Source organism: Callionymus lyra, chromosome 7, assembly GCF_982586985.1.
Source record: "Callionymus lyra chromosome 7, fCalLyr1.hap1.1, whole genome shotgun sequence".
In the NCBI taxonomy this organism is placed as follows: Eukaryota; Metazoa; Chordata; class Actinopteri; order Syngnathiformes; family Callionymidae; genus Callionymus; species Callionymus lyra.
The window spans coordinates 25,948,044-25,975,303 of record NC_141824.1 but is presented as its reverse complement, the minus strand read 5'-3'; the positions used below and the strand labels follow the sequence as shown (position 1 = coordinate 25,975,303).

The 27,260-nt window shown below is 39.4% G+C and overlaps 1 protein-coding gene across 4 annotated transcripts; it reads left to right on the top strand.

Moving 5' to 3' along the window:
- Positions 1-1,749: 1,749 nt before the first annotated feature.
- On the top strand, positions 1,750-20,070 carry LOC148075813 (arfaptin-2-like). Of its 4 annotated transcripts, XR_015711870.1 has the most exons (11): positions 1,750-1,899; positions 2,021-2,129; positions 4,145-4,253; positions 5,090-5,152; positions 5,983-6,057; positions 6,168-6,271; positions 13,866-14,087; positions 15,912-16,069; positions 16,140-16,314; positions 19,209-19,800; positions 19,880-20,070. XR_015711870.1 is itself a non-coding variant. In XM_087796092.1 (10 exons), exons 2-10 carry the CDS (start codon positions 2,028-2,030, stop codon positions 19,362-19,364), a joined length of 1,164 nt encoding a protein of 387 aa, XP_087652218.1. In that variant the 5' UTR covers positions 1,750-1,899; positions 2,021-2,027; the 3' UTR covers positions 19,365-20,070. The 4 variants fall into 4 exon arrangements, 3 of the variants coding, with proteins under 3 accessions (XP_087652218.1, XP_087652219.1, XP_087652220.1); XM_087796092.1 differs by having other exon boundaries at positions 19,209-20,070; XM_087796093.1 differs by lacking the exon at positions 5,090-5,152 and having other exon boundaries at positions 19,209-20,069.
- Positions 20,071-27,260: the final 7,190 nt, after the last annotated feature.

Sequence of the window (27,260 nt, the reverse complement as noted above, 5' to 3'; positions counted from 1 at the left end):
TATATTTCATAAAATTCTCAAACAAAGTTAATATTTTATTTAGACTTATTTGTGGCCGTCCCTTTTAGTCAGAATTTCGAGGCTTGCTCAAGCTGTGTGCCACTGTCATGCTCCATCTTTCTTAGAAACTGTATGGTTTAGGGGTTAACGTAAGGAACATATTACGTCCACAAAAGACAGACTCCATTCAAGACACGAAGCACACATTTATTCCTAAAATAAATCTATCTTTTCCTTTTATAATAATATCTCCAATTTCACATTACCCTTAAAAGACATTCCAGTAAAATAGCATATGGAATATAACAAGGTAAGTGGAAATCTTTTCTGTTGACCACCATTTTCTCACTAGAAAAATGGCTTATTGGGTCCATTACTGTTTTTTTGTCGATACATCGTATCTAACAGGCCCACAAGACTCACCTGACACTGGTGACAATAATGGGCATGATTATACTGGAGTCTGTAGCTAGGTTCCCTGATCCAGGATTATCCTCCATATATATATCAATAAACGTAGTTGGACCCATCATATATCGTATATCTTGACAAGAGCCCATCTGCCTGGACTCTTGTTTAGGTCACACTTTTACAACAAAATGTACTTCTGAAACCTGAGATGAAGATGTTTTGAAGCCACTTAACTCTGGTTTTAACTCATGAGACAGGTGACAACATTTGGGCAGCGCGTTTGACCTGAAAATGGAACTCGACTGGTAGGAGACCAGAATGAACTATGACCTCTGAAGCAATGGGGCACCCGGTAAAAAAGAAAAGAAAAACAGCTGTATTTACGATGTTGTTGAGTTGAATTTGAAATCTCAGGAGTATAAGTTGTTCTCTGGGTGACGGTTAGGATGCAGAAGTGGAAATTATAAACTTAGAAAATGTCACAAATCGATGCTTAGAAGCATGTCTGCTGAAAATGCTTCTTGGTATAATAGTTTCGAGACGGTATATTTATCTGACATTGTCTCCATAAACTTTAGCCAAGTTCAGTTGCCCTTTTGTCAACTTTCTTCAAACACCAGAGACTCCTCTCTCTTGTCCGTAAATCGCAAAGGCTTAAATCGAGAATCGATCAAATAAATGTCAGCACGTAATCATTCTTCCTTCTACTCACATAAAATACATTTTGAAGCCCTCCACCATCCTCAATGTAAACCCTCTGACCCGGCTCCACATTTGGAGACCATGTGCCTTCTATCATTGATTAAAACTAATGAGGCAAATGATTGGACACTTAGGGTCAGATACTCTAAACAAACATTCTTTTTACACTGTTTATTCAAGAGACTTTTACAATGAACTTGACAAAAAGGAGGAAACGGACTTATTTTAATTATAAACGCGTCATTAACTGGAGTACAAACCATTTAAACTGGATCGTCACGAGAAAATGTTAGAAATAAATAAGCCTCTGTTGACATCCAGAGGACAAGAGCGGTACTGCATAAAAGGGTAGCGCCGAAGGAGGACGTGGAAGAAGGGGCGGGTGCACAGGTGTGACGTGATAATGCTTTTGTGCTTCAAAATAAAAGCACGCCCATCAGTTTTTCCTCATAGGTTATCGTTTTACGTAGCATCTTTAAAGATTCAAAAGTGTGGGTACATTTGTGCTTTTCTAATATGAATTCAAGTTAGTTATATTTTTCGATTCTTTGTTAAAATGAGACAATTTCGATTCAAATATTTATTCTGAAGGGATGCTAAAGCCGCTGGATGCTGGGGTTTTCTGCCACAGTGCAGTGTAAGCAGACGGATGACGTCTCGGGACAAATAAATATGGATTTTATGTTCAGTTATAGCAGATTTTAAGAGTGTATCGTCCGACGAAGACTGTTTCTGCGGCTTTCTTTTTTCTCTTCGACGACAAACCCTGCATGCGGCGCTACAGTGGTGAGCTAGCTGTTAAGAACTAGCCTGCCACGTTAGCAGAACATATTCCTGCTCGCGTGTTTGTTTGCATTGTTTCACGTGCATTGACACTTTGTGTGAACCATTCCTGTGTTGTTTGCAGCATTTACATGATGGCAGACAGTATCATGAGCAAGGCAGCGACGATGGAGATTCCCATTAACAGCAATGGAGACACGAGAACTCTGGCGGAGGATGACAGTCTGGAGCAGGTCTGTGGTTTTATTAAATATTATTATTGTTTGCTTCATGGACTAAGAGAAGAAAGGCACCTGGTTAAATATGATATGAAATACTATGGGTATGCTGTAAGTGTGAGTAGGATAGGACTAAGTGAGTCTGGCAAGTTGAATTGAACTTTCTAATCTTACACTAAAAGAGTTAAATACTTTTTCTCAACACCAGTGAGTGATGCAACGCCTCACACCATTGTTTACAAAAAGAATGACCATACTAAAACTGACCAGAAACTGTTTCCTTCTACTGAGAAAAATCTCTAAACTTAGGAAAATGTTGTCTGAACATGATCTGGAGCTTGAAATCCTTGCGTTTGTGTCTTCTCGTCTGGACTATTGTAACAGTTTGTTTTCATGTCTTAACAAGAAGGAGCTGTCTTGCCTGCAGTTGATTCATAACTCTGCAGCGAGAATTCTGACCCGCTCTAGTAGAAGAACTCACATTTCTCCGATCTTTAAAACTCTTCAATGGCTTCCAGTTACTTTCAGGATCAACTTTAAAATTCATGGACAGGCTCCTTCTTACATCAATGACCTGATCCATCCTTACACCCCAGCTCGGGCTCTGAGGTCTGTGGATCAGAATCTACTGATGGTTCCTCGCACACACTTCAGGACCAGAGGAGAGAAATCCTTCCAGGCTGTTGCTCCTAAGCTTTGGAACGATCTTCCTCTCTCTTTACGCTTGATGGAGTCTAGTGACTCCTTCAAGAAACATCTTAAGACGTTTTTATTTGTTCAGGCTTTTCCTTGATTTTCTGGAACTCCTGTTGTGTTATCAGTTTTATCTTGCCCTTTAAAGTATATACTTTATTGAATATTGTTTTGATTGTTTAAGCGCTTTGTGATCCTGGTCTAGAAAAGCGCTATACAAATAAAAATTACTTACTTACTTACTTAGTAGTCCATTGAGGAGGTTCTTCTATTTCGGGCCTTCCTTTCAGTACCCAGTAGTGAAGAAGGCTGAATCAGCTGTACGATGGAGATGAGAATGAGAAACTGCATTGAGAGCATCAATACCAACCTTCACACTTTCACTCTTGTGGCGACAAAAGAGAGCACCTTGAGTCAGGGACTTATCACCCCTTGGATTAGGACTGTGAGACTTCACAAATGTATGTCCAGGAGAGACTTGACAGTTTTACTGTCTATACAAACTTGTTTATTTAAAAATAAAAAAAGTTGTTTATCAATTAATCACTGCGATTTTGATTTATATTGAAATTGTACCCAACTATATTAAACTTTTTAACTTGGTTAAACGATATGCTATTTAACACTAAATTGTTTTTATGCAAATAATTAACATTTAAACACTGACTAAATAGTTCTTGGACATCTATTGCATCATCAGTAAGTGTCTGTTTGTAAAAAAACTCTCTTTTCATTGAAATATTAGAAATGTCCTTAAGCCCTGACCACTGAAAACTAGATTTTCAATCTTGTTTAGCATTACCTCGCCCACTTTGCTGTGATTGGTCAAGCCTCAAGGTTTGTCAGCATGCGTCATCAATACCGGAAGTCTCCACCTTCTAGGGTTTTGTTGTATAATCAAAGCGGGCGTGAACTTTTTAGAGCTGGCTGGAGGAGGATAGAAGCCATTAGAATGTCATAATAGACTTCACTTTGCTTGACTTTTTTTTGCCAGTCAAACACTGTTTTTGCATGTTTGGATTTAGTGGCGTACACTGAGAGGTGGAATGAGTTTTGTAGAATTCTAAATAATTCTCTCTAGACCGCTCTTCCCTCCAGCCTCTTTTCTACATCCTAACTCTTTTTTGTTGTCCGATTATAATTCAAACCAGTACGTGGTTGTGTATCCTATTTTTAGACTGTTCTACAGCTACTACTGTATTCATAAATATATGTATATATAATAAATATAAAGTTTGATTTTATTTTTTAGTTTAGTTACTTTAGTTTTAAACCTACATATAGTTTCTTAAAATATAAAAGTACTGATCATTATTTATTCTCTTTTTTTCTTCTAGGATTTGCAGCAAGTGATGGTTTCTGGACCAAACCTGAATGAAACCAGCATCGTCTCTGGTGGTTATGGAGGACCAGCGGGGGGCATCATCCCCACCAGCAGCATCAAAGGTAGCAGCAGTAGACGCACCGAAATCCGATGCTTTTTCCTTTGCTGTTTATTTTTCAACATCTCAAAAGGCATATTCAGTTAAAATTCTGCGGCTGAAAAATGTGAACAAAGAAAATGAAATTTACTGTGTAAAAGACTTGAACATAAACAGCAAAACTAAAGTATAATATAATGTGAAGTTATTTTGGGACCAAATTCCTTTTAATCTTTTCATTCATTTTCTCTGTCAAAAGCTATCACTAAAACTACAACAATGCCAGGTGGTTGGCTCAAAATCAAAGTTATTAATATGCATGTTGATCTTCTGAGTATCCAGTGTTAAAGATAAGATAAGGAGCCATGATTATCAATGTCAGCAATCAATGTTCAGTTGTAAAGTTCATGTCAAAGGAAATACATTTAAAGTCTCTTTAAAGATGACTCGGCTTTGCCATTACCCAAGTCAAGTCAATGTAAATCATCTTGTGTAGTGATGTCTTTAACTTTTTAGAGCAACTGTTCTAACAAAGTTGTAGAGCTTAAGCTACAAGATATTTAGATGTAAACCGTAGTGCTGTGGTAGCAAGGCTAGCAAGGGTAACCTTGTTTGTAAAGGAGAATGCGAGTGGAATACATGTTCTTGTGTTTAATGTTTTAATATTTCAGCAGAGATGAGAAGTGATCTGACAGCGGGTCACTGGGTTAAGTGAGAAAGCGTGTCCTTTTCATCGCTTCACAGTTACTTCGACTGTGTAGTTTTGACATACTTCAACAGTCCCCTCAGTTACGTGAACTTTGTAAGATGGTAATTCATTAGTTGAAGTCCTTCAATTCCCTCCACCGCTATATCCTGTAGGGCCAGCTGTTCACTACAACCCTGAATATCTGGACAGACGAGGAGTCCCTGCAGTTGGACCAGGTGGCTCTGTGTTCTAAAGCCTTTTAAAACTTAATATTTCTTTGCCTGTTTTGCTCTGATGAGGGCACTCTGGGACGCTCGACCTTTGGAATGTGACTCTGCTTGAATGAATTCTAATTACAACTGCAGCAGCTAAAACATGTTTGGCAAACGTTGTCACTGTGACGTACTAACCTGTGACAAGCTCCATTAACAGTGTCGATTTTGTCTTAAATTGTAATTCTTGAAGTGATAGTACATGAAAAATGCATTATTTTCTACTCACCCTCATGTTGACTCAGGGATGGGATGATTTTCAGAGTAATCTTGTCCTTTTAAGAGTTATAGGCAAAAATGTATGTTCATTTTTAATGTAGGACGGAAGTTATCAGTCTCTCAGCTCGCCTGAAGTGTAGGTGTCCGCTAAAGCAGGCTTAAAATATAGACTTGTTTTTGTTTTTTCTGAACAATTCCTCATTTTCCTTTATTTTAAACAACTGTTCTAATGGAAGATCACTTCATTTTTAAACTAATGGCGCCACCTACTGACCTCTAAACACCATGACACTGTTTCATGAAGCTTTGTCACCCCATCACTACTAAAAAGGAACACCTTAAAAAAAAAATCCTTAATAACCCTTAGTCGAACATGAGGGCGAGTAGCGATGACTGAAATTTGAATTGAAGGTGAACTATCACTTTAAGTCTATTCCCATCTGCATGAGAACCCTGCATGTTGCATCATGTCAGCATAGATTCATCCTCCACCACATTTCATTACCAGCTTTCTAACATCCCCGCCCCCAACTCATGTGTAAACATCATCTCTGTCATCATCATGTTCATTTCAGACATCCGTATGAAATCCAGAGGCGTTAACCTGCCCAAATGTCAGTCAGCAGCAGGTGGACTAGCCCACCACTCAGGTACAAGTCGTGTCTCATCACCACGCTCATCATCATCATCTCTCTCTCTCACAGGTGTACTGATGTCTGTTCACCTTTACTATGTTGATTAAACAAGTTTACTTTTCTAGGACCATCAAATCACAGCCCCCACACTCCACCCGAAGATGTCTCCCGTGGAGTTGCAGTGGAGAAGTTGGACACAGTCAAAAAGTGGGGCATCAACACTTACAAGGTCCAATGAAATGTTTTCTCCTTACTTACATTTCACTATTGTTTAGATACAAATGACATTGATATAAAAAGAATACAGTAACCATTGCAAGACAATGTTTTCTACAAGCCTATAGATATTTACTTCCCAATTATGTCACTAAGTACCACTAAAATATGTTAAGAAATACATCTTAATATTGTTTTAATTGTTTAAGCGCTTTGTGACCCTGGTCTGGAAAAGCGCTATACAAATAAAAATTACATACTTACTTACTTAATATTTTCCCCTTTTAGTCTCAAGAGAAAAAAACAAAAAGCGCAACAGCACCCTCAAGTGGCCGAAAATGTGTAACTACGTCAGTAGTGGGATAGAACCAATGTTGTAAATGAATAGGTTTCCCGTTAGATGTGTTTAGAAAAATAATATGATATTCTTATTTCTGTTAACGTGACACGGTCTTAAGTCCACTCTTTTTTTTTTAATTTAAATTTAAAAATATCTTCCTAATGAGTTGTTTTTCACGACTAACTCCATTTTTCTAGAAAGAAAAAAGATCAACTGGGATTAAAATGGAACCAGGGTGTGATTCCCCATCTGGGAGTTAATTCATTCATTTTTGTAATCGTAAGAAATTTGTTTTAGTCAGGGATAGTGGCCTGCTGGGACTGGAACCAATAAGGACTGTGTTTTCTGTTGTGTGCATGCACCTCCTCGTTAGTATAGTGGACAGTATCTCCGCCTGTCACGCGGAAGACCGGGGTTCGATTCCCCGACGGGGAGTCCAAAATCTTTTTATACCTAAAAAAACACTAATTTTATCCTAAATGTGCAAGTTTCAAGGAGGTGTTGTTGTCTAGAATGATGGCGGAACAGAAAGACGTCTGAGTGAGTCTGATCTATGGAGCGCTGTGTGTGTGTGTGTGTGTGTGTGTGTGTGAAGAATGCTTGCTGACTTACCATCCCCCACTGCTGTTATGTAACGGGGCTATTACTGTTGTTAAAGCTTTTTTAGCTGTGTGAAAGGATTTGCAAATATAAACGTGTATCCGTACAGTGATCCACAAATGTGTAACTCGATTTACGAATGTGTAACTCAATTTGTAAATGTGTAATTCAGAATAAGTATGCATGGATCTATAAAAACATCAAGCATCACAAACTTTGCAAAACTTCCAAATAACCTGCTCTTTTTTGCACATGTGACTTTTACAACCGTCCTGCCGTGGTTCACGATCCATATAAGAGGATTTGTTAAAATATGCATCAGCGGCAATGACACTGTCCCGCTAATAGAGAGCGGATACGCCGCCATGCATTTGAGTAGAGTTTGCCTGGACACGAACAGGAACGAGCAATAAATTGTGGTCACGAAATACTGAGTTGTGGCCTCGAAATAATTATCTAGTTATACAATTATTTATTTGCAAACCATTTCACTTATTTACAAGGCTTAAGCAACAATAATAGCCCTATACAAGACAAGCTTTTTTACAAGCCTGTAGATATTTACTTCCTAATTGAGTCACAAAGCATCACTAAAATATAGTAAGAAATTCACCTTAATATTTTCCCCTTTTGTTCTCAACAGAAAAAATAAATAAAAGCGAAACAGCACCCTCAAGTGGCCGAAAAATTTAACTACGTCAGTAGTGAGATAGAACCAACGTTGAAAATGAATATGTTTCCATTTAGATATGTTTAGAAAAAGAATATGATTTTCTCATTTCTATTAACGTGACACAGTCTTAAGTCCACTCTTAGGATTTAAAAATATCTTCCTAATGAGTTGTTTGCCAAGACGACTCCATTTTTCTGGAAAGAAAAAAGATCAACCAGGATTAAAATCGGACCAGGGTGTGATTCCCCATCTGGGAGTTAATATTTTCATTTTTGTAATCGTAAGAAGTTTGTTTTAGTCAGTCATAGTGCTGCCTGCTAGGACTTGAACCAATATAGTCTGTGTTTTCTGCAACGTCATAGCACTTCCTCGTTAGTATAGTGGACAGTATCTCCGCCTGTCACGCGGAAGACCGGGGTTCGATTCCCCGACGGGGAGTTATAACTTTTATACCTGAACATATCAACATTATATGTTTAAAGAGAACTCTATTTTTTTCCTACATTTGCTAGAGCTGTTGTCTAGAATGATGGCAGAACAGAAAGCCGTCTGAGTGAGTCGGATCCACGGAGCGCTGTGTGTGAGTGTGTGTGTGTGTGTGTGTGTGTGTGAAGAATGCTCACCATCCCCCACTGCTTTTACGCTATGGGGCTTTTATTGTTGCTAAAGCTTCTTAAATGTGTTAAAGAATTTGCAAATATATACATGAATCCTACAGTGATCCACAAATGTGTAACACGATTTATGAATGTGTAATTCAGAAAAATTATGCACAAATCTATAAAAATAATTAAATCATCAGAAACTTTGCACTATTTCCAACAAACCTGCACTTTTTTGCACATGTGACTTTTGCAACAGTCTTACCTAGTTCACGATCCGTGAGTGTGTAACAGGATTTGTACACAAATGCATCAGCTGCGATGACACCGTCCCGCCAATAGGGGGCCGATACACCTCCATGCAGTTGAATAGAGTTTGCATGAACACAAACACGAACGAGCCAAAAATTGTGGTCTAGAAATACTGAGTTGTGGCCTCGTAATAATTATCTAGTTATACACTGATATATTTGCAAACCCTTTGACATATTTACAAAGTTTAAGCAACAATAATATACCTGTATAAGACAAGCTTTTTACAAGCCTATAGACATTTACTTCCTATTTGAGTCACAAAGAACCACTGAAATATAGTATTAAATGCCCCTTAATATTTTCCTCTTTGTTCTCAAGAGAAAAATAAGTAAACGAAACAGCACCCCTAGTGGTCGAAATGATGTAACTATGTCAGTAGTGGGATAGAACCAACGTTGAAAATGAATGGGTTTCCCTCTAGATATGTTTAGACAAATAATATGATATTCTCATTTGTGTTAACATGACACGGTCTTAAGTAAAAAAAAATGTTCCTAATGAGTTGTTTGCAAAGACTAACTCCATTTTTCTAGAAAAAAAAAAAAGATCAACTCTGCCGTCTGGGATTAAAATGGAACTGGGTGTGATTCCTCATCTGGGAGTTAATACTTTCATTTTTGTAATCGTGAGAAATTACTGTTAGGCAGTCATTGTGCTGCCTGCTAGGATTCGAACGAATATAGTCTGTGCTTTCTGCAACGGGGTAGCACTTCCTCGTTAGTATAGTGGACAGTATCTCCGCCTGTCACGCGGAAGACCGGGGTTCGATTCCCCGACGGGGAGTTAAATCTTTTATACCTGAACATATCCACATTATATGTTTAATGGAAAACACTGTTTTTATCCTACATTTGAAAGTTTCAAGGAGGTGTTGTTGTCTAGAATGATGGCAGAAGAGAAAGCCGCCTGAGTGAGTCGGATCTATGTAGCGCTGTGTGTGTGTGTGTGTGTGTGTGTGTGTGTGTGAGTGTGTGTGAAGCATGCTTGCTGACTCACCATCCCCCACTGCTTTCATGCTATGTGGCTATTATTGTTGCTAAAGCTTTGTAAATGCGGGAAAGGATTTGCAAATATATATGTGTATCCGTACAGTGATCCACAAATGTGTTCCTCGATTAAGAATGTTTAATTCAATTTATAAATGTGTAATTTAGAATAAGTTATACAAATCTATAAAGACGTCAAGCATCACAAACTTCGCACAACTTCCCCAAATGCTCTTTTTTGCACATGTGACTTTTGCAACACTCCTGCCACGGTTCACGATCCGTGAATGTTGAACAGGATTTGTAAACAAATGCATCAGCTGCAATGAAACTGTTCTGCCAGTTGAGGCGCGGATACGCCTCCATGCAGTTGAATAGAGTTTGCATGAACACGAACGAGCCCCGACATCACATGGAAAAAATAATAATAATAATTTGGCCACGAAATACTCAGTTGTGGCCTCAAAATAATTATGTAGTGATACACATATATTTGCAAACCATTTCACGCATTTACAAAGCTTTAGCAACAATAATAGCCACATACAACACAAGCTTTTTTAAAAGCATATAGATATTTACTTTCTAATTGAGTCACAAAGCATCACTTAAATATAGTATGAAATACACCTTAATAGTTCCCCCTTTTGTTCTCAAAAGAAAAAAAACTAAAAGTGAAACAGCACCCTCAGGTGGCCAAAATATGTCACTACGTCAGTAGTGGGATAGAACCAATGTTGAAAATGAATATGTTTCCCTATAGATATATTTAGACAAATAATATGATATTCTCATTCTTATTAACATGACACGGTCTTAAGTCCACTCTTAGGATTTAAAAATATCTTCCTAATGAGTTTTTTGCCACGACTAACTCCATTTTTCTAGAATGAAAAAAAAATCAACTCTCCCGTCTGGGATTAAAATGGAACCAGGGTGTGATTCCCCATCTGGGAGTTAATACGTTCATTTTTGTAATCAAGTAATTTGTTTTAGGCAGTCATAGTGCTGCCCGCTAGGACTTGAACCAATATAAACTGTGTTTTCAGATGTGAGCATGCACCTCCTCGTTAGTATAGTGGACAGTATCTCCGCCTGTCACGCGGAAGACCGGGGTTCGATTCCCCGACGGGGAGTTCAAAATCTTTTTATACCTGAAATACATTATGTTTTTTGGGGAAACCTCTTTTTTTATCCTACATTTGCAAGTTTCAAGGAGGTGTTGTTGTCTAGAATGATGGCGGAACAGAAAGGCGTCTGAGTGAGTCGGATCTATGGAGCGCTGTGTGTGTGTGTGTGAGTGTGTGTGTGTGTGTGTGTGAAGAATGCTTGCTGACTCACCATCCCCCACTGCTTTTACGCTATGGGGCTATTATTGTTGCTAAAGCTTTTTAATTGCGTGAAAGGATTTGAAATTATATACGTGTATCTGCAAAGTGATCCACAAATGTGTAACTCGATTTATGAATGTTTAATTCAAATTTTAGATAGATGAGAGATAGATAGATACAACTTTATTGATCCCTCTGGAGGTCTCCTTCGGAAAATTGTCTTTCCAGTCACCACACAGGATAACAGACGATAGATCATACAAGAACAAGAACAAGAACAAAGTTCCTATAAAAAGAAAGTGTAAGATGACATGATCTAAGTCCAAAGATAAAGAAGAAAGAACATAGAATCAAAGAAAAATAACAAAGACAAAGGATACAAAGATTAACATGCAATATCATCATCTTTTCACTCCACTCCTCCCCCCAAACTCAGAATTAGGTTAGGTTAGGTAAATAGTTTCTTTTTTCAAATTATACACAGCAATACAGACTATTATTCATAATAATAAGAACATGAACAAAGAGAAATAAAAAGAAAGAACAAGATGACACAATCTAACTCTAAAGATAAAGAACATAGAACATAGATCAAAGACAAATAACAAAGACAAAGGATACAAAGATTAACATAGAATGGAATGTCAAGATACTTTCACTCCACTCCTGCCCCATAAATCAGAATTAAACAGTCTAATTCAGTTCAGTTCAGGTGACAGTTGCTGAGAGGAGATCACTGGACAAACTACTGTCCATCAGTGGCCAAGAGACATTTTTTTCTTCTAGAAAGAAAAAAGATAAACTCTGTAGTCTGGGATTAAAATCGAACCAGGGTGTAATTCCCCATCTGGGAGTCAGTCATAGCGCTGCCTGCTAGGACTTGAACCAATATACTCCGTGTTTTCTGCTGTGAGCATGCACCTCCTCGTTAGTATAGTGGACAGTATCTCCGCCTGTCACGCGGAAGACCGGGGTTCGATTCCCCGACGGGGAGTTCAAAGTCTTTTTATACCTGAAATACATTATGTTTTTTAGGGAAACCTCTTTTTTTTATCCTACATTTGCAAGTTTCAAGGAGGTGTTGTTGTCTAGAATGATGGCGGAAAAGAAAGACGTCTGAGTGAGTCAGATCTATGGAGCGCTGTGTGTGTGTGTGTTTGAGTGAGTGTGTGTGAAGAATGCTTGCTGACTCACCATCCCCCACTGCTTTTATGCTATGGGGCTATTATTGTTGCTAAAGCTTTTTAAATGCATGAAAGGATTTGCAAATATATATGTGTATCCGTACAGTGAACTACAAATGTGTAACTTGATTTACGAATGTCCAACTCAATTTTTAAATGTGTAATTCAGAATAAGTTTGCAAAGATCTATAAAAAAAAGGAAATCGTAACAAACTTCGCACAACTTCCAAAGAACTGCTCTTTTTTCAACATATGAATTTTGCAACAGTCCTGCTTTGTTTCACGATCCGTGAATGTTTAACACGATTTGTAAACAAATGCATCAGCTGCGATGAAACTGTTCTGCCAGTAGAGGGGCGGATACGCCTCCATGCAGTTGAATAGAGGTTGCATGGACATGAACAAGCCCCATACAAGACAAGCTTTTTTACAAGCCTATAGATATTTACTTTCTAATTGAGTCACAAAGCACCACTTAAATATTGTATTCAATTCAACATTATATTTTCCCCTTTTGTTCTTAAGAGAAAAATAACTAAACGAAACAGCACCCTCAAGTGGCCAAAAATAAGTAACTACAACAGTAGTGGGACTGAACCAACGTTGAAAATGAATCAGTTTCCCTTTCGATATGTTTAGACAAATAATGTGATATTCTCATTTGTGTTAACGTGACATGGTATTAAGTCCAAAAAATATCTTCCTAATGAGCTGTTTGCAAAGAATAACTCAATTTTTCTAGAAAGAAAAAAGATCAACTCTGCCATCTGGGATTTAAATTGGGATTAAAATGGAACCAGGGTGTGATTCCCCATCTGGGAGTTAATACTTTCATTTTTGTAATCGTAAGAAATTTGTTTTAGTCAGTCATAGTGCTGCCTGCTAGGACTAGAACCAATATACACTGTGTTTTCCGCTGTGAGCATGCACCTCCTCGTTAGTATAGTGGACAGTATCTCCGCCTGTCACGCGGAAGACCGGGGTTCGATTCCCCGACGGGGAGTTCAAAATCTTTTTATACCCGAAAAACATTATATTTTTTATGAAAACCTATTTTTTTATCCTACATTTGCAAGTTTCAAGGAGGTGTTGTTGTCTAGAATGATGGCGGAAAAGAAAGCCGCCTGAGTGAGTCGGATCTATGGAGCGCTGTGTGTGTGTGTGAGTGTGTGTGAGTGTGTGTGAAGAATGCTCACTGACTCACCATCCCCCACCGGTTTCTCTCCTCCCTCTGCTTTCATAAGAACGTCTCCTCGTTAGTATAGTGGACAGTATCTCCGCCTGTCACGCGGAAGACCGGGGTTCGATTCCCCGACGGGGAGTCTACCAACATTTTATTGAAGTTAATCTTCATTAAGAATGCCAACGATTAACTATGTAAACAAAGAAGCAGTGTCTGCGTCGTTTGCCTAAATCTAAACTGGTATTTCTTTGCTCCTAAATCTAAGACGTCCAAAACCTAGAGTCTGTAACCAGATACAGTATTGGTTCGTGCTAGACATATTCACTATGTTTCCCTTTGTGCGAGCTGACAGAAACTATATCTTGACAACATTCTTGTGCTCTCTCTCTGCAGTGTACCAGGCAGATGTTCTCTGAGCGGTTCGGGCGAGGATCTCGCACGGTCGACCTGGAGTTGGAGGCTCAGATCGACCTCCTACGGGACACCAAGAGCAAATATGAACTCATCTTGAGATTGGCCACGGGCCTGACCACACACTTTCAGAACATGGTGGAGACGCAGCAGGCGCTCGGCGACACCTTCACTGAACTCAGCCAGAAATCACCAGAGCTGCAGGTAAATCCAAATGTTTTCATTCATTCTTTGTCTACCGCTTTATCCCTTACCGGGGTCGCGGGGAGTCTGGAGCCTATCCCAGGATCATAGGGCGAGAGGCAGGGGACACACTGGACAGGACTCCAGTCTGTCGCAGGGCACACAAAGACAGACAATCATTCACACACACTCTCATACCTATTGACAGTTTCCAAATGTTCTCAATCAACCTCTATGTATGTTTTTGAACCGTGGGAGGAAACCGGAGGGCCCGGAGTAAACCCACCACAAACTCCAAATGTGATATTTGGCAAGAATCAGTGCTTGGAATGCACTAAGAGCAGACTGAATCAAAAGATGACTGAAAATCCACTGCAAAAAAACAGACAACCACACAAAATTAACATTTTTTTTGGTAAATGCAGGGGGCAAATTTGAACGCTTACATCGTACCAGGCAATATTGAGTCTGTTTGGGTTCACCATCAACCCAAGCCAGGTTACCCTGGTCTGCATGTACAGAATGGCCTCGGTTCAACATATTAAGTCCCTATGTCTTCATCCAGTTCAATACAAAATGAATGTATTTTCTAGTTAAATAAGAAATAAGGGTGGCTACGGGACTATGGAATCTGGACAAGGACCTTCCTTAACCCTGCACCTTCTCACCTCCCCCGCCCCACATGCTTCTTCTCTTCTTACTCCTGCAATAAGTGTCTCCTCGTTAGTATAGTGGACAGTATCTCCGCCTGTCACGCGGAAGACCGGGGTTCGATTCCCCGACGGGGAGTCAATGACTTTTTTGAAGACAGGACGCATGTCAGGTGCCAAATGCAGAGCTGTATCAGTTAAGGCCTTGACACACCTTAGATATTATCGGACGTCTGGTGCCATTAGGCAGTCAGTGCTCCAAGTCCTTGTGATGTGTCGTCAGTGTCCTAGTCGGCAGAAAAAAGAGGCTGGTGCACGCCTTCAGTGGAGATTCTGGCCCAATGGTCAATCTGATTGGTCAAGTGCAAAGTTTAGCTAGCGAATCAGCACAGGACAATGAAACAGAAGTCACTACTGTAAACACACAGCGATGGCGTGGATGAAACTACACTTTTATCGAAAACTTCACACCTATATTATCATGTGAATGAAGCAGATCAATGCAGTCTAGACATGGTAATCTGGACCTTTCACATGCAACCAGCGAACATTATCATGACATTGAACGCATCTCATCACCTCCTGCTCCATGAACTCATTCTCTTACGTTAATGTCTTGAATTGAGTTGTTCTGTTCACATATATTACCACTGTGTCTGATTCATGTTAATTTTTTTCTATAATGATACAGAAGGACAATATTGTTAACATGATCTTAATGATCATTCTAGATAATCAAAATGATTTCCATATATCTTGCGGGACTATGGAGTCTGGCCAAGGACCTTCTTTAGACCTGCACCTTCTCACCTCCCCGCCCCACATGCTTCTCCTCTTCTTACTCTTGTTCTGAAAGTGTCTCCTCGTTAGTATAGTGGACAGTATCTCCGCCTGTCACGCGGAAGACCGGGGTTCGATTCCCCGACGGGGAGTAAATACCTTTTTATTTTCCTCACAAAAGTAATACTGCTGTTTTTACTGTGTATATTTTAAGATTATGTGTCTTTGTGAGTGTTTGTTTGTCCGTGGCTCCAACTCCAACCTTACGTGACCCGATAAAGGGAGTACAATAAAAAAAAGTAAATAATTAATGAGATTGTTTCACCCGCGTGAACGTGTGATCTTGATCTTTTGGCTTAGTTCTTTTCTCACCACCTAAGATCGCAGATGTTTTATAGGATTGTTCTCTCTGCAGGATGAGTTTGGTTACAACGCAGAAACCCAAAAGCTGCTGTGCAAGAACGGAGAGTCCCTGCTGGGCGCCATCAGCTTCTTTGTGTCCAGTGTGGACACTCTGGTCAACAAGACAATGGAAGACACTCTGTTGACCATCAAGCACTATGAAAATGCAAGGCAGGTTTTTTCTTGTAACAACAGATGAAATAAATCAATTGTTGCTAAAACTTCTCCTTGTTTCTTGCAGGCTGGAATTCGACGCCTACCGCTCTGACCTGGAGGAGCTGAGTTTGGGGCCTCGCGACGCAGCCGCCACGGCTCGTATCGAGGCGGCCCAGCAAGAGTACCACATCCACAGAGACAAATATGAGCGTCTTCGTAGTGACGTCACTATCAAGCTCAAGTTTCTGGAAGAGAACAAGGTAAAAATAGTGTAATACAAGTAGTTTCTAGAAGAGAAAAAGTTAAGAACAGTGTAATACAGGTTGTTTCTGTGAGAGAACAAGGTAAGAACAGTCTAATGCAGGTAGTTTCTGGAAGAGAACAAGGTAAGAACAGTGTAATACAAGAAGTTTCTGGAAGAGAACAAGGTAAGAACAGAGTAATGCAGGTAGTTTCTGGAAGAGAACAAGGTAATAACAGTGTAATACAAGTAGTTTCTAGAAGAGAACAAGTTAAGAACAGTGTAATACAGGTTGTTTCTGTGAGAGAACAAGGTAAGAACAGTCTAATGCAGGTAGTTTCTGGAAGAGAACAAGGTAAGAACAGTGTAATACAAGAAGTTTCTGGAAGAGAACAAGGTAAGAACAGTGTAATACAAGTAGTTTCTGGAAGAGAACAAGGTAATAATAGTGTAATACAGGTAGTTTCTGGAAGAGAACAAGGTACGAACAGTGTAATAGAGATTGTTACTGGGAGAGAACAAGGTACGAACAGTGTAATGGAGGTAGTTTCTTGAAGAGAACCAGGTAAGACAGTGTAATACAGTCCGTTTCTGGAAGAGAACAAGTTAAGAACAGTGTAATACAAGTAGTTTTTGGAAGAGAACAAGGTAAGAACAGTGTAATACAAGTCGTTTCTGGACGAGAACAGGGTAAGAACAGAGTAATGCAAGTAGTTTCTAGAAGAGAACAAGTTAAGAACACTGTAATACAGGTAGTTTTTGGAAGAGAACAAGGTAAGAACAGTGTAATACAGGTCATTTCTGGAAGAGAACAAGGTAAGAACAGTGTAATACAGGTCGTTTCTGGAAGAGAACAAGGTAAGATCAGTGTAATACAGGTAGTTTCTGGAAAAGAACAAGGTAAGAACAGTTTAGTAGAGGTAGTTTCTGGAAGAGAACAAGGTAAGAACAAAGTAATACAGGTAGTTTCTGGGAGAGAAGAGGGTAAGAACAGTGTAATACAAGTAGTTTCTGGAAGAAAATAAGGTAAGAACAGTGTAATAGAGGTTGTTTCTGTGAGAGAACAAGGTAAGGACAGTCTAATGCAGGTAGTTTCTGGAAGAGAACAAGGTAAGAACAGTGTAATACAAGAAGTTTCTGGAAGAGAACAAGGTAAGAACAGTGTAATACAGGTAGTTTCTGGAAGAGAACAAGGTAAGAACAGTGTAATAAAGGTAGTTTATGGGAGAGAACAAGGTAATAATAGTGTAATACAGGTAGTTTCTGGAAGAGAACAAGGTACGAACAGTGTAATAGAGATTGTTACTGGGAGAGAACAAGGTACGAACAGTGTAATGGAGGTAGTTTCTTGAAGAGAACCAGGTAAGACAGTGTAATACAGTCCGTTTCTGGAAGAGAACAAGTTAAGAACAGTGAAATACAAGTAGTTTTTGGAAGAGAACAAGGTAAGAACAGTGTAATACAAGTAGTTTCTGGACGAGAACAGGGTAAGAACATAGTAATGCAAGTAGTTTCTAGAAGAGAACAAGTTAAGAACACTGTAATACAGGTAGTTTTTGGAAGAGAACAAGGTAAGAACAGTGTAATACAGGTCATTTCTGGAAGAGAACAAGGTAAGAACAGTGTAATACAGGTCGTTTCTGGAAGAGAACAAGGTAAGATCAGTGTAATACAGGTAGTTTCTGGAAAAGAACAAGGTAAGAACAGTGTAGTAGAGGTAGTTTCTGGAAGAGAACAAGGTAAGAACAAAGTAATACAGGTAGTTTCTGGGAGAGAAGAGGGTAAGAACAGTGTAATACAAGTAGTTTCTGGAAGAAAATAAGGTAAGAACAGTGTAATAGAGGTAGTTCCTGGAAGAGAACAAGGTAAGAACAGTGTAATACAGGTAGTTTCTGGAAGAGAACGAGGTAATAATAGTGTAATAGAGGTAGTTCCTGGAAGAGAACAAGGTAAGAACAGTGTAATACAGGTAGTTTCTGGTAGAGAACAAGGTAATAATAGTGTAATAGAGGTAGTTCCTGGAAGAGAACAAAGTAATAACAGTGTAATACAAGTCGTTTCTGGAAGAGAACAAGTTAAGAACAGTGTAATACAGGTAGTTACTGGAAAAGAATAAGGTAAGAACAGTGTAGTAGAGGTAGTTTCTGGAAGAGAACAAGGTAAGAACACTGTAATACAGGTAGTTTCTGGAAGAGAACAAGTTAAGAACACTGTAATACAAGTAGCATTTTAAGGAATAAGACTGATTCCATAAGGAAGTAGTGAATCCTCCTTTAACATACACACTACTTTGATCCTCATGTCAACAATCATTTGACTTGTCTTGTTTGTTTATATATCTGCATTTATTCATCAACTGTGTTGTTGTGTGGATAGACTCACTAGGGAGAGACGTTGTTCAAAAACTAAATTAATGTAAGCCTTGAGGTTACATGTTGAAGTTGTGAGTTTATTGATTACAAAAAATGTATTTTTTTTTGTGAGTTAAAAGAAACATTGGCCATAATCATTACTCGAAAATAGAGTGTAGAGAGTCGACAAAAACATTTATCGTAGACGGAAAAAAAACTGAACATGGGGAACAACAAGTAAATTTGTATTTTCTGAAAAACTCTTGGGGAAATAAGCTGTTAATTATTATTTTTTGTTTTGTTAAGTTCATAACGCGAAAGACGGTTGTGAAAAAAGTGTACCAGAGATGAAAAAATTAACTTTGACAAACATCTGAAAAAAGAGGTTATAGCTTCAAAAATGAGTTGAATAAAAAAATAAAATGGTCATCCTTTAAAACTAAAGGAAAATAAATGCACTTTACATTTTCAACAAAAGGTGATCATGGTTGCAACCTGTGACTACAAATTGTATCTCCATGACCCATCATGGTGAACTGTTTCCCTCATTACTGTCTTGCAGGTAAAGGTGATGCACAAGCAGCTGCTGCTCTTCCACAACGCCATCTCGGCTTATTTCGCCGGAAACCAGCAGCAGTTGGAACAAACTCTGATACAATTCAACGTAAAGTTGAAGCCTCCAGGTTCAGACAAACCGTCCTGGCTGGAGGAGCAGTAGCATGAAGAGCATCAGCAGAAGGATACATATGTAAACAAGAATAATTACATTTTTATATTATGGAACCAACACTTCATCTGTACCCAGGAGTCTCACCTTTTTGTTGGTAGCACAGTCATCACATGTGTAGAAGCTCATGTTTATACGGTATAATTTGTGATATTACCCAGCTGCAGTTTTGCACATGTGTCATTTAGTTATTGGTTTTTAAATGCTGTATTATAATATATATATAAAGCCTCACATTTTGTATCACTCAGGAGGAATTCTACCTGGTAGGAAGTTAGTGAGATAAAGTGCATGAGTATTTTTGTGTTTCTCATTCTAGCTGTAGATGCTCACTTCACATGTGCAAGTATTTATATGTATATGTAGGTACAGTCGGCCATTTTTAGAGTTGGAATGCAGCTTCAACTATTCCTCCAGATGTTTACAGGTATGATAACATTTATCAGCAGATCCTGCACCACATCTGTGGTGAGCCTTAATCATAACACACTTGTGTTTGTTTCAAGTTCTCATCCAAGTCTGCTGGATGTTTCCTTCCATGTAACTGTCTACCTGACACACACGTGTCAACAGAGGCTTCCATGTCGTGAACCTACTCCTGATTCATTTACGTCACCATCAATGATATATACACAAGGATATGCCTGATACTCGCCTTCCCAGATGTGTTTGCCAGGATGATGGAGTCTAATAAACACAGTTCTCCTATTGTGGTGTTTGTCATGATGATGCCGACATGGGAGGAGACCTTGTGAAAATATGTTACCATATGAAATATATGGATTTATTTTAAAAAAGACCATTGGAGAGACGATTTCAGACCCCAAAATAATTTGAATCTCTAAAGATTTTGAAAATTCCCTTTTGCTTTGCTAGCTTTAAAAAAAAAAAATCATATTGGAAACACCATTAATTTGTCACCATCTACTAGCTCAAACAAGAATTGCATAAACAAATATCAACGCAGATAATGTTTCATATTTAAAAAAATAAGAAATAAAGTGTTGAATCGACGATCATGGAGGTTTGTGTCACGAGTCTAAATTTCTCTTTAGGTATGTGAGCTAACCAGGATGTTTATTATTTGCTACCTACCTATAAAACCAAACACGTTTTTTTTTAAACGTCACTTCCGGTTAGCGTTTACACTTTGTTTGGCGACGATAAACAACACAATGGTTTACCTAGTATATTAAAACACATAATCGACAGACCACATAAATAAGTGCAAAGGTAGTGTTTATTCACTGTGTTGTCGCGCTGCAACTAATAATGTCAATTTATTTACGCCTTTCTGGACCAGGGTCACAAAGCGCTTTGAGAGCCATTCACACATACTACATAGAGTAGGCTGCACACACGCCATCAAGGGGCATAATGACACAAGTTTGTCTGGAGCTGGGATTGAACCGGCAACCTTTCGGACTGCAGGCAACCACTCTACCATCTGAGCCATAACGCCCCTAACTAACTGAAAAAGCATCATGCTTTGCTTACAATTTAAATGTTTATTTAGAAATTTGACTTCATGACTAAACACGTCGCACATACTCACTAGAAATACTTAGATGCTAATTCATGGGAAACAGTAACACAATATCTTTTCAAATGTTTTTTGTGTGACGTCATTAACACGCCACTTGTAATAGAATAAAAATGCACATATTTCTGAAGAACATCTCCTTGTTGTGTTATGAACACTTGACATGACATATGTGAAGAGAACAATTGTCACAATATATACTTCACCTGGGATAAGCATCATGGACAATGAAGACAACGCGTTCATCAGATAATAGTAATAGTAATAGTAATATTTATTTATATAGCGCTTTTCGAGACCAGGGTCACAACTTCTTAAACAATCAAAACAATACTCAAAAAAATACATACTTTAAAGATCAAGATAATACTGAGAACAACACAGGAGTTCCAGAAATTCAAGGAAAAGCCTGAACAAATAGAAACGTCTTAAGATGTTTGCGCAAAGAGAGAGGAAGATCGTTCCAAAGCTTAGGAGCAACAGCCTGAAAAGATTTCTCTCCTCTGGTCCTGAGCCGTGTGAGTGGAACCATAAGTAGATTCTGATCCACAGACCTCAGAGCCCGAGCTGGGGTGTAAGGCTGGATCAGATCAGTGATGTAAGGAGGAGCCTGACCATGAATAGCTCTGAAAGTAAGAACCAGAATTTTAAAGTTGATCCTGAAAGAAACTGGCAGCCAGTGAAGAGTTTTAAGGATCGGAGAAATGTGAGTTCTCCTACTTGAGCGAGTCAGAATTCTCGCTGCAGAGTTCTGAATCAACTGCAGACGAGACAGCTCCTTCTTGTTAAGACATGAAAACAAACTGTTACAATAGTCCAGACGAGAAGAAACAAACGCATGGATTACAAGCTCCAGATCATGTTCCGACAACATTTTCCTAAGTTTAGAGTTTATTTTTCTCAGTTGAAGGAAACAGTTTCTGGTCAGTTTTCTGCAGTGTCGAACAAGAGACATGTCTTTATCAAATACAACACCCAGGTTTCTCAGGCTCAGTTTGACAGACTGACCTAAGTCACCCAAGTACTGACTCAACCCTGGAACCTTATCATCAGGAGCAATCACCAGAGTTTCAGTTTTGTCCACATTTAGCTGTAAAGTGTTTTCACTCAGCCATTGTTTGATTTCTAGCAAACAATTGACTAAGCTGTTCAGCCTCTGGGGCTCAGTTGGATCAAAAGAGCAGTAGAGCTGGATGTCATCAGCAAAAATGTGATAAGAAACATCTGGAAATCTCTGAATGATTTTACCGAGGGGAATCAAGTACAGCAAAAACAATAAAGGACCCAGAACAGAACCTTGAGGGACTCCACACAACAGATCTGCCGATTCAGACCTCATTTGATTGGCAGATACACTAAAACTGCGCCCAGAAAGGTAAGATGAGAACCATTCTAACACAGACCCAGACAGTCCCACTTCATCCCTCAGTCTTCTCAGCAGGATCTGGTGATCAACTGTGTCAAAGGCTGAGGACAGATCCAAGAGAACCAGAACAGTGAATTTACCAGAGTCAGCCGACATCATGATGTCACTGGACACTTTCAATAAAGCTGTCTCCGTAGAGTGATGTTTACGGAAGCCAGACTGAAACTTCTCATGGATGTCGCTCTGATCCAGGAACAAAGACAGCTGCTCAGACACCACCTTCTCCAAGATGTTGGACAAGAAAGAGAGCTTAGAAATAGGCCTGAAATTACTGAGGTCAGTTGGGTCTAAGCCTGGTTTTTTGAGCAGAGGCTCCACAATGGCATGTTTAAATGAATTGGGAAAACCCCCTGTGGTTCACCATATTGGTAACCCAGGGGCCAATTACATCAAATACTTTGATAAAAAGCCTACAAGGAAGGACATCATCTGAGCAAGAGGAGGGTTTCATCTTGTTCACTAGTGCCAAAATATCACCCAAAGATACAGCAGTGAAGGAGGACCAAGAGGAGGAGAGGGGCTCAGAGACAGTAGGGGTTCCAAACAAAGGGGGAGAGATTTTCTCTTTGATCAATTTAATTTTGTCAATGAAAAATCTCAACAATGCATTGCTGTCAGCTTCACAGAAGACAGGTGTGATTTGAGGAGCAGGAGACACGAGAGAATTAATCGTGTCAAACAAAACTTTGGGGTTTTTCCTATTTGCTGCTACCAGTTTTCTGATGTAATCAGATCTAGCAGTTTCTACCATCTCATTGTAAGAAGTCATCAGATCCCTGAGGTGAAGTCTATGCACCTCAAGTTTAGTGGACTTCCAGAGAAGTTCAGTCTTTCGACAAAGTCTCTTCAGACTCAGGAGATCTTCATTTGTCCAAGGGCACCGTTTTTTCTGAATTTTCAAGTTCGATTTAACAGGTGCCACTTGATCCAGTATTTCAACACAATGATCAGTGAAACAGTGAATCAAACTGTCCACGTCTGGGCAGTCATCAAAGGAAAGACGGTCAAACATAGCAGAAAAACTGTCTGCAGTATCGGCTGAGATGACACGCCTCTGAGACCTAACTTTCAAAGGCTTAGGTTCAGGGATGAAGTCCAGGTTAAACAAGACAAGAGAATGATCACTCAGATGGACATCATGTACAGATACATTACAAATGTCCAGGCCAAGAGTAAAAACTAAGTCTAAAATGTGGCCTTTTTGATGAGTGGGTTCAGAAACATGTTGCTCAAAATTAAAGGCTTCTGTTAAAGTTAAAAGTTCTTTAGCAGAACATGATGTGACGTCATCAACATGAAGATTAAAGTCTCCAAGAATAAGGACAGATTCCATTTGAATAATGGAAGATAAGAAGTCACTAAAGTCTTTCAAGAACATCGCCGCAGGACCAGGCGGACGGTAGATTGACACACAATAGAAAGGTCTTGTAGAACCAACCAAGATCATCTGAGATTCAAAAGAAGTGAATTCCTGTGTCTGAATCACTTTGCAAGAAAAACTCTCCCTAAAAACAGTAGCAAGACCTCCTCCACGACCAGAGAGGCGAGGCTTCCGCAGGACAGCGCTCCCTACTGGACAGAGTTCGTTCAGATGAATAAACTCTTCCTCTCTCTGCCAAGTCTCAGAAAGACATAATAAATCCAAATTAACTCTTGTGAAAAGATCATTAAGAATAAAGGATTTATTAGTAATGGAGCGAACATTAAGAAGTCCCACATTCAGCACCGATGACGTCACTGACGACGCCGCGTCACTGACAGGCGCGCAGAGCGGGATCTTTTGAAGCGAACAGCGGTCACGTGGGTACCAGCTGTCACTGAAGTTCAACTCGGTTGTAAAAGCCGAATTAAAGAGAGGAAATGAAAAAATCTTACCACCTTTCGTTGAGGTCTGGACAGACGGCAGCGCTGATGTGTCGTCAAGCTCTGCAGCTAGAGGAATGTCGATCAAACATCGATGACGTCCGATGACGTCAGAGTTGTTCCGAGCGATCGCGACTGCTCGTCTCATCCTGACCTGAACTCCAGACCGACTCGATCGCTTGTGGAAATTGCCCGGTACCCGAGAGATCAAACGATATTCCACAGAGTCCGAGTCGATGAGATATGAGCATAATATCCGGACAAGTAGTCGTTAAAACGGCAATTATTGCAGGAGCTTACGTTCAAGCAGCCGATCAAAGGCTCACCGGAAGCGGAAGTGTTTGTTCATTTAAACATGAGAAATATTAATTTATATCAAGTAAAGAATAAACTAACCCTAATAAAGAGATTATGCTTTTGTCACAGTTTATCTGACTTTCTGCTCATGAAATGGCTCAAAAACAGATTTTATAAAAAAAAAAGTAAAAACGAGGCAGAAAAAAGATGACTGGATACTAATTTTGTCATGTGATAAATTTCGACATTACTAATTATTGATTTCTTGTGATCAATTATAATGTTTAAAAATAAGGAATTGAATTGGAAAAATAAAAAAGAGGGAAATTATATTGTGTAAAAGATTAAATATGGGGGTCAATGTAAGTAAGTAATTAAATTAAATTAAATTAAATTAAATTAAATTAAATTAAATTAAATTAAATTAAATTAAATTAAATTAAATTAAATGTTATTTAAAGTGTCTTATCATAACAAAGTTATCTCAAGACACTATACAGTTGAAGTAAGACTATAGGAAAAACAGATCCCATCAATTCAACAATGAGCAAGTAGCGAAACACTGTGCAGTGAGCTACGGCAAGGAAAATGTCCTTTTAGAAGGCAGAAACCTCGAGCGGAACCTGACTCATTGTTGACGGCCTCCTGCTTTGACCGGCTGGGAGGAAAGATGGGGGTATAGACAGATGGATAAGGAGAAGAGTGAGGGAGGATATAGTGAGAAAAAAGGAGAGTGTAGGAGAGTCCATGGAGGTGCTGGAGAGAACTCGGGATCTGATGACGTGGTGAAGATCCTGGATCAGCAGCAGCTCTGGAGGTGGAGCCCTGGGGCTCCGGGAGAGAAATAAAAAGGTGTGGGTTTGAACTGCACAAGTGATGAATGTAATGCAGAAAAGAATGATATACAGAGCTTGGTGTCTAAAACTCCTCCAGCATTCTCAGCCTATAGCAGCTAAGATAAACAGGTTAGTTATAGGCTTTATCGAAAAGCAAGGTTTTAAGATTGTTTTTAAATATAGAGACGGTGTCTGCCCTCTGGACTGAAGCCGGTAGTCGGTTCCACAGCAGAGGGGCTTGAAAACTGAAGGCCCTGGCTCCAAATCTACATTTAGAGATTAGTGGTAAAACTAATAGATCGGAGTTTAAGGATCGTAAGGTCCTAGAGGGTTGGTAAGTTTGGATTAGATCTTTAATGTATGTTGGTGCTAGACCATGTACGGCTTTATAGGTTAGGAAAAGGCTTTTAAATTGTATTCTAAATTCTACAGGAAGCCAATGTAGGGAAGACAGCACAGGGGAAATGTGTTCGTGACCTCTTCGTCTTAGTCAGGACACGAGCTGCAGAGTTCTGAATGAGCTGAAGAGTTCTGAGAGACTTCTTAGAACATCCTGACAGAAGAGAGTTACAAAAGCATGGATGAGCTTCTCAGCAAGTCCTCATCAAAGCATACACCCAGATTCTTTACAGTGGTGCTAGAAGCAGGAGCAAGTCCATTATGTAAAGCTAGATCATTAGTTAATGATTGTCTGAGATGTTCGGGACCAACAAGTAAAACCTCATTTTTTTCCGAGGAAGTTTTTGTTCATCTAGGACTTGATATCTGTAATACAGGACTGTATTTGTGTTAGCTGATTTCTTTCATCTGGCTTCATTGACAAGTAGAGTTGGGTGTCATCAGCATAACAGTGAAAGTTTATAGAGTCTCTTCTGATCAAGTCCCCTAGTGGGAGCATAAAGATTGTGAATAGTATTGGACCAAGAACAGAACCTTGTGGGACACCATAGCTGACCTTAGTGTGTGTTGATGAGAGGTGGTTGACATGTACATAGTGCGTTCTATCCGACAGGTAAGATTTAAACCAGTTAAGAGCAGTTCCACGTATGCCTATATGGTTTTCTAGCCACTGTAGAAGGATTTGGTGGTCGACAGTGTCAAATGCAGCACTGAGATCTAGAAGAACAAGAATTGAAACATGGCCCTGATCAGAGGCCATCAGCAGGTCGTTACTAACTTTTATCTGGGCGGTCTCTGTGCTGTGGTGTTCCCTAAAACCAGACTGAAACACCTCAAATTGATCATTGTCATGGAGATAATCACAGAGCTGACTTGTTACCACTTTCTCCAGAATTTTTGAAATTAAGACAAGATTAGAGATAGGCTTATAATAAGGTGGCATCATAGCTCAGATGGTAGAGTGGTTGCCTGCAGTCCAAAAGGTTGCAGTCCCAGCTCCAGACAAGCTTGGGTCGTTGTGTCCCTGAGCAAGACACTTTACCCTTATTACTCCTGATGGCAGAGCTGGCACCATGTGTTGCAGCCATCAGGGGAACAGTTCTTTAAGTAGCCATGTGGGAATAGGATCGAGAAGACATGTTTTGGACTTTGAGGAGGAAACAACCCGGGACAGCTGTCGAGGACTCACTGTTAAAAAGGATAAAAAAGATACAGTATTAGAAGAATCTAGCAGGTCTTGAATCTTTCCTCTGATAGTTACAATTTTTTCATAAAAAAAGTTCATGAAGTCACTGCTACTGAGATGAGGAGGGATGAACTGCTCAATGGACTGATGGCTCTGTGTCAGCCTGGCTACAGTGCTGAATTAGCACTTGGGGTTATTCTTATTTGCTTCTATAAGTGATGAGTAATAGCTAGCTCTGGCTTTCTGAAGAGATGACTTGTATATTTTTAACTTATCCTGCCACTCCAGGTAGAATTCATTATTTTTTATGTTTTGATGAACGCCATTTCTTCTCAAA